Source organism: Panicum virgatum, chromosome 3N (genome assembly GCF_016808335.1).
Source record: "Panicum virgatum strain AP13 chromosome 3N, P.virgatum_v5, whole genome shotgun sequence".
Lineage (NCBI taxonomy): Eukaryota > Viridiplantae > Streptophyta > Magnoliopsida > Poales > Poaceae > Panicum > Panicum virgatum.
In genome coordinates, this window is record NC_053147.1 from 19,612,106 (window position 1) to 19,618,857 (window position 6,752).

At 39.2% G+C, this 6,752-nt stretch overlaps 1 protein-coding gene across 1 annotated transcript; it reads left to right on the forward strand.

Moving 5' to 3' along the window:
- Positions 1-2,632: 2,632 nt before the first annotated feature.
- LOC120664926 (O-methyltransferase ZRP4-like) lies at positions 2,633-6,471 on the forward strand. The gene is made up of 2 exons (XM_039944317.1): positions 2,633-3,412; positions 5,934-6,471. Exons 1-2 carry the CDS (start codon positions 2,645-2,647, stop codon positions 6,231-6,233), a joined length of 1,068 nt encoding a protein of 355 aa, XP_039800251.1. The 5' UTR covers positions 2,633-2,644; the 3' UTR covers positions 6,234-6,471.
- The last annotated feature ends 281 nt before the right edge of the window (positions 6,472-6,752 follow it).

A 6,752-nucleotide genomic window follows, 5' to 3' on the forward strand; every position in this document is an offset into this window, starting at 1 on the left:
ATTTTTTCACCTCTCTATTGTAAGATGTTTCAGGATTTCATTTGGGGTTCTTGGATGAGGCTGTTTTATTTTTATATATTTGGTGTAACTTTAAAAAATTGATGGAGAAGTCCTCGAAAGACAGGCCCTAATACTTAACGTATTTGGTGGAATGTTACCAAAAATGGTTTTTCTTCCTAATTTGCTTCTTAATAGCTATACAAATTAAATATTATTTTCCTATTTTATAAATCTTGAATTTATCATTTATTAATCAATTTGATATGAACCCTTTGACCAATAGCTAATTTTCTTATTATTTAATTTTGAATTTAGGTATTTATTAATTGTAAATTTTTTGTGATCAAGGGCTAACTTTTTATATATAAAGCTAAATTTAGCTATTTACTAATTGTATTTGATATGGACTCTTTCATCAACTGCTAATTTCCTTATTTTTTTCAATTTTGAATTTAGTTACTTTTCGATCGTATTCGGCGTGGACTATTTGGTCATGTTTTATTTTTTAAAAAAGTTTTATTCTGAATGTATATATTTATTAGTCATACACTCATATTCGATATGGACTTTTTTATATTAGTTTAGACCGTTAGATGTTTATAAAATCCAACAATGTATATTTTCTTTTTTCAATTAATGTGAGAATTTCCAAACTCTCTATACTGACTGATGATGTGGTGACTTTTTTTAACACTTGTTTAATAATAAACAGATAAAAGGCCGAAGCCCAACTCCTACACGGAGTAGACATGTTGCAACGTGCAAGTGAGCAAACGTAGGGGCCATCTCTTGCTGTTGCTCGCCCTCTGCTGCCCCTTGCCCGCTGCTTTAAATTTCTCGCTGGCCTCCTCGTCGGCCACGGCGCTCACCGGCTCGGCTGCTGGAACTCTTTTTTGTCCCGGAGACGAGGGGCAACATGGATGGATTTTTACTGCTCTCTCCGTTACAAAAGGAATGCAACTAGAGCCTCGCGTTCTTCTTAAATCAAAGTGGGGGTGCGGTCGGCACCTTCCCATCTAGTTTTTTTTAAATACAACTCTCGCTTTTTAAGAAATAACTTTGAATTGGATCAAATGTATACAATAGTATTAATATATTATTAGATTATTTGTGTAATGTATTTTCATACTAAATCTATTTGGAAATATAAATGTTAGTAACTTTTTGTATAAATTTGTATAAATTATTGTTTGATTCTTCAGGAAGCGAGAGTTGCATTCTTTTTTCAATGTCAACTACAACCTCGGCATGATGCGATGCGATCAGTCGCTTTCTCAAGGTAAACGTGCTCTGAACTTTTCAGTCGCTTTCTCAAGGTAAACGTGCTTTTAATTTTTCAGTTGCTTTCACAAGGCAAACGTGCTTTGAATTTTATATAAATGTAGGAACATTACGGCTCACCTGCATCAGTTTAATTGCACATACCTGTTTGCATTTTTAACTACTATTTTGGCCAAGCTGGTAGGTAAAAGATGACCATGGTCTTGGATGTGTGGGTTCTTTGATATGCCATGATCTTGGGTGGGTAGGTTTTGTGATTTGCCATGAACTACACAACGGCGCTTTTTAGCTCCCCCTAGCCCCCACCTGATGACATTCACTGCGTTCGGCTGGTGGATGAGCCTCCAGCACTACAGTATTCCCCTCTCATATCCCTCCAACTCCAGCCTCCAGCCACCAGCCAGGTAACAGTATTTTTCTCTCACAGCACTCCAGCTCCAGCCTGCCGAACACAGTGCATATATGCAAGTAATGAATCAGAAGTAGGAGTACCAACCAACTTGAGATGTAGTAAACTGTAAAAGGTTGTTAACAGTGGAACTCCGAGCTTTCAAAATCTGTTGCATATATGCGCTAGTTGCTTATACAGAAACTAATTAGGCCCTGTTTAAATCCTCTAGCTAATGGTTAGCCAGCTTGCAGCGTAAGGATGAGCACAAGTACATGTTGCTTCAGGCGTGTCGACACCTTGAAGTATCTGCTTTGGAGTTCTTCGGTTCTAGGGGCTGGTTATCTAGTAGATGGATTGGCCCAGTTTGATGGTGTTTTACATTTTCTTGTTTGTCATTCTACTTGTAAGCCGTAGTGCTTTACAACTTGTTCGTGGTGATTTGAGTTAAACAATGTAATAATTAGTCTGATTCTACTTCGGTAGATGATGCCAGATTTTTATCCTTTATCCAAAAAATGGTTAGCTAGCTAAATCTAGCTGCCAGGGATCCAAACAACTCATCTATATAATTGGAACTATGGTATCCCATTAGCTCGTTGAACCCAGATAATCCCAGCTAATGGTGTTTAAAGACCTTTCTACCCCTCTTCGGGTATATTGCACCTAAAACGATTTGACTGCTAGCGCCAAAAAGTAAAGGGTAGCATAGTATATATTTTACTAAACAACCACCGGATCCAAACACCCCTAGCTAATTAGCTAGCCAAAAAAGAGTTACTATTATTTAGCTAGTCAAACATAGATCCAAACAGGGTTATAGTTAATTAATGATTTGTTACAAATAAAAAGTACTAGGTAGTTGCTGTGTCCACGTTTGTAGAGTATTTGTTTTTTTTATAAAATTTTATAAGATTACTCTACATCTATATATAGAGGCACATGTATGGCGCATTCACAGTCACCACGAGCACTATGGCGCTCACTACGTGCACTAACCAAGCCTTGCTTGACGCGCAGCTCAAGCTCTGGCACACCACCTTCGGCTTCATCAAGTCCATGGCGCTCAAATCCGCACTGGACCTCCGCATTGCCGATGCCATCCACAGCCATGGCGGCGGTGCCACCCTCCCGCAGGTAGTCGCCGCGGTCAAGCTCCACCCATCCAAGATTCCCTGCTTGCGTCGCCTCATGCGCGTGCTCGCCGCCACCGGCGTCTTCAGCGTCGACCAGAGCCCGTCGGGCGGCGGCGAACCCGAGTACACGATGACGCCGGTGTCCCGGCTCCTCGTTGGTTCCCAGAACATTGCTCCTTTCATCACCATGGCACTCAATCCAGCCTTCGTATCTCCATTCCTCGAGCTCGGCACATGGTTTCAGAAGGAGCTGCCGGGGCCGTGCGTTTTCAAGCACACGTACGGCCTGACCTTGTGGGAGCACGCCGGTCGTGACGCCACCTTCAACGCGCTCGTCAACGACTCGATGGTCTCGGACAGCCACTTCATCATGGACATCGCCATCAAGGAGTGCCCAGGTGCCTTCCTGGGGATAAGCTCCCTGATGGACGTCGGCGGGGGCCTCGGCGCGGCGGCGCAGACCATCTCGAAGGCGTTCCCTGATGTGAAATGTAGCGTGGTAGATTTGGACCACGTCATCGCCAAAGCTCCAAGCGACACCGGCGTGCAGTACATCGCCGGCGACATGTTTGATAGCGTCCCACCGGCGGATGCTATGTTCCTCAAGGTACAATGTCTGTTTGTTTATATTCCTTGTTATTGCTGGCCTTGGTGTATTACTGGACAATTATACCCGTGCGCTGGTACATACAGTTGGTATAAGTATATGATATGTATAATTATTCGTTCGTTAATTTATAGGGATCAATGTGACCGAGTCATAAATGAAGAGCTAATCTGACTCGTATACGGGATGATCTAAGGTCCACCTGTCAATGACATAAAACGGACTAGACTAAAAATCTTAGTAGAAATTTTACTTGTTTTAGAAATAGGTATAGATATAGATACAAATATAGATATAGACATAAATATAGATATATATATATAGATTAGAGGAATATGCCCGTGCGTTGCTATGAAAAAAGTTGGTATAAGTATCAGATATATATAGTTGTTTGTGCGTTAATTTTTAGGGATCTAGGTGATTGAATCATAGATGGAGGGCTGGTATGACTCGTATACGCGATGGACTAAGACCCACTTGTGCAGACCAAACCAAAAATTTATGTGGAAACTTTATAAGCTTTTGCTTTAGACTAGGCAATTGTGTCTGTGTGTTGCTACTGACAAAATTGATATAAGTATTGGATACGCATTGGTGCCTGTGCGTTAATTTATAGGGATCTACGTGATCGAATCGTGAATGGAGGAGGTTGGTCCGACTCTCATACGGGTTGGACCAAGGCCTACCTATCAATAATACAAGAGGGACCAAACCAACAGACCAAACTAAAAATTTAGGTGGAAACCTTACTCGCTTTAAAAATAGGCATAGATAGGCAATTATGTTCGTGTGTTGCTACAAACAAAGTTGGTATAAGTATCGGATACATATAGTTGCCCGTTTGTACGGGATGTACTAAGACCCACCTATCAATGACATAAAGTGGACCAAACTAAAAATTTAGGTGGAAATCTTACTTGCTTTGGAAATATAGGCAATTATGCATGTGGTTCCTACGAATGAAGTTAATATAAGTATCAGATACGTATTGATGCTTGTGCGTTAATTTGTTGGGATCTACGTGATCGAGTTGTGGATGAACTAAGATCCACCTGTCAATAATACGAGACGGAACAAACTAAAAGGATGACGAAATAGCCAAATACATCCCTCAACTTTAGTGTAAGGATCATTTTGGTCCCTGAAGTATCAAATAGTCCACCTAAGTCCTTCAACTTTTCATATTGGATCAAAATAGTCCTTGGGCTGATGTGGCATGCCATATATTCATGTCATGTCAGTTTTTAGTTGTCCTTGGATGAGTAAATATGTTTATTATGTCTCATTTAACGCTTGTTTCATCCAATTATAAACAATTCTTTACGTGGATTTGATAGTATACAAGAAACTTATGTTAATGAGTCACCACAAAATCTTATGTCCAATAATAAATAATATCTAGTACACAACCATTATAATAGGTATGATGAAAAGGTGAAAATCTACTATTTTATCATGCCGACTCATTTAAATGATGCCCTTATTGCTGACATGGCAAGAACATATGGTATGTCAAGTCAGGTTAGGGACCATTTTGATCCAAAATAGAAATTTTAGGGACTTAAGTGACCTAGTTTATAGTTTACGTACCAAAATGACCCTTAGAGCAAAGTTTAGGGACGTAAATGGTAACTATGCCTAAACGAACCAAACAAAAAAATTAGATGGAAATCTTAGGCCTTGTTTAAATCCAAAATTCAAACTTCCAAAGGTGCCGCACCTGCATAGAGAATTAAATATGGACAAAATGAAAAACTAATTGCACAATTTTCTTTTAAATTACGAGACGAATCTAATGAGCCTAATTTGGTCGTGATTAGACGCTAAACTACTACAATAACACATGCTCTAATGATGGATTAATTAGACTTAATAAAATCATTTTGTAGTTTAAAGACGGATTATGTATTTTATTTTTTAATTAGTCCACATTTAATACTTCAAATGTGTGCCGGAATATCCGATGTGACATTTTACACCACCTAAACAAGGCATTTGCTTTAGAAATAGGTATTGATATAGATTATTTGTGCTACCTTTTACCAGCTTCAAAGGGTGGAAATGTGAACCAGATATACAGTGGCCGAACGTGAGCTGAATTAAAGAGGGGTTAATTTATGTTCTGCCGTAGCAGCTATACATGGCACCGAAGTGTCATGGCTCGAGCTGGATAGCTTAAAGACTTGATTAATTTTGATAGTTTAATGAGTTCTTTACTACTATAATTATAACTTGATAGATTAAAAAAACTTAAGAAGGAAGTGACTCAGAACCTGGGTCTACAAGCTGAGAGCGAACTCCACAGCACCTACTATAACTTGAGAGATGAGAGATACCAAAATTTATTACTTAGTATAATGTATAAAAAATATTTCTTCTATATATGCACTAAATATAGGTGTCTCTTGGTGCATTTAGAATGATAATAAAAGATGACTAGTTCGATACTACGTGAGAAGGACAAACCTAATTAACAAGTTTAAATTGTTTTTCTCCTCGCTTACTCGTTTCAATATTTTAGTGGATTTTGCATGACTGGAGCTACGAGGAGTGTGTCAAGATACTGAAGAATTGTAAGAAAGCTATTCCACCTAGAGAGGAAGGAGGAAAGGTGATACTTATAGATATGGTGGTTGAAGAAGGATCATCGAACTTGAAGCAAGGGGAGATGCAGGCCTTGTACGATATATTTATGACAATTATAAATGGCATCGAGCGAGATGAGCAAGAGTGGAAAAGCATCTTTTTTGAAGCTGGATTCAGCGATTACAAGATATCACCGGTGTTAGGCGTTAGATCCATCATCGAGCTCTACCCATAAAACGTCTCGCGAGCAAATGGTTAAACTGGTATGGATTGCGTGGGTTTGTGATTTCCAGTAAGTTTGCTGCCCTATTGTGGTGTTAATTCATAATAATGTGCTTGCATTGGGTGGGAGACATCCCTATTGTAGTATTGTGCCTGCTCAGTTTATTCTTCCACCTATGTAATTCTTGGGTTCTGTATTCCTACATAAATTTCACATTGATCATGTGGGTAGTAGAACTTGTTCTTATTAACACATTTCTATCGAGGTTTTCAGTTTTTTTTTCAAAAAAATGGTAACACTCCGCCAGACGATTTTTTCAAATAAAAGCACGACCAAACCACCCCATGCACACCTTAGAGGACATTATTGGAGCGAATTGTTTCGTAACCATGCCTAGGCACGTATTTCATTAAGCAGTTACAGACACAAAACTTGATATAGCCAAACAGAGGTTGACTAACACAAGAGCACAAAGGACTGAAGACACAAAAACACTGAAGAAAAGTACAGGAAAACACACAAGCGACCATA

Coding starts and splice junctions, on each gene's coding strand:
- LOC120664926 (XM_039944317.1), top strand. CDS start 2,645: ATGGCGCTCACTACGTGCACTAACCAAGCCTTGCTTGACGCGCAGCTC. Junction 3,413..5,933: donor CGGATGCTATGTTCCTCAAG/GTACAATGTCTG, acceptor TCAATATTTTAG/TGGATTTTGCATGACTGGAG.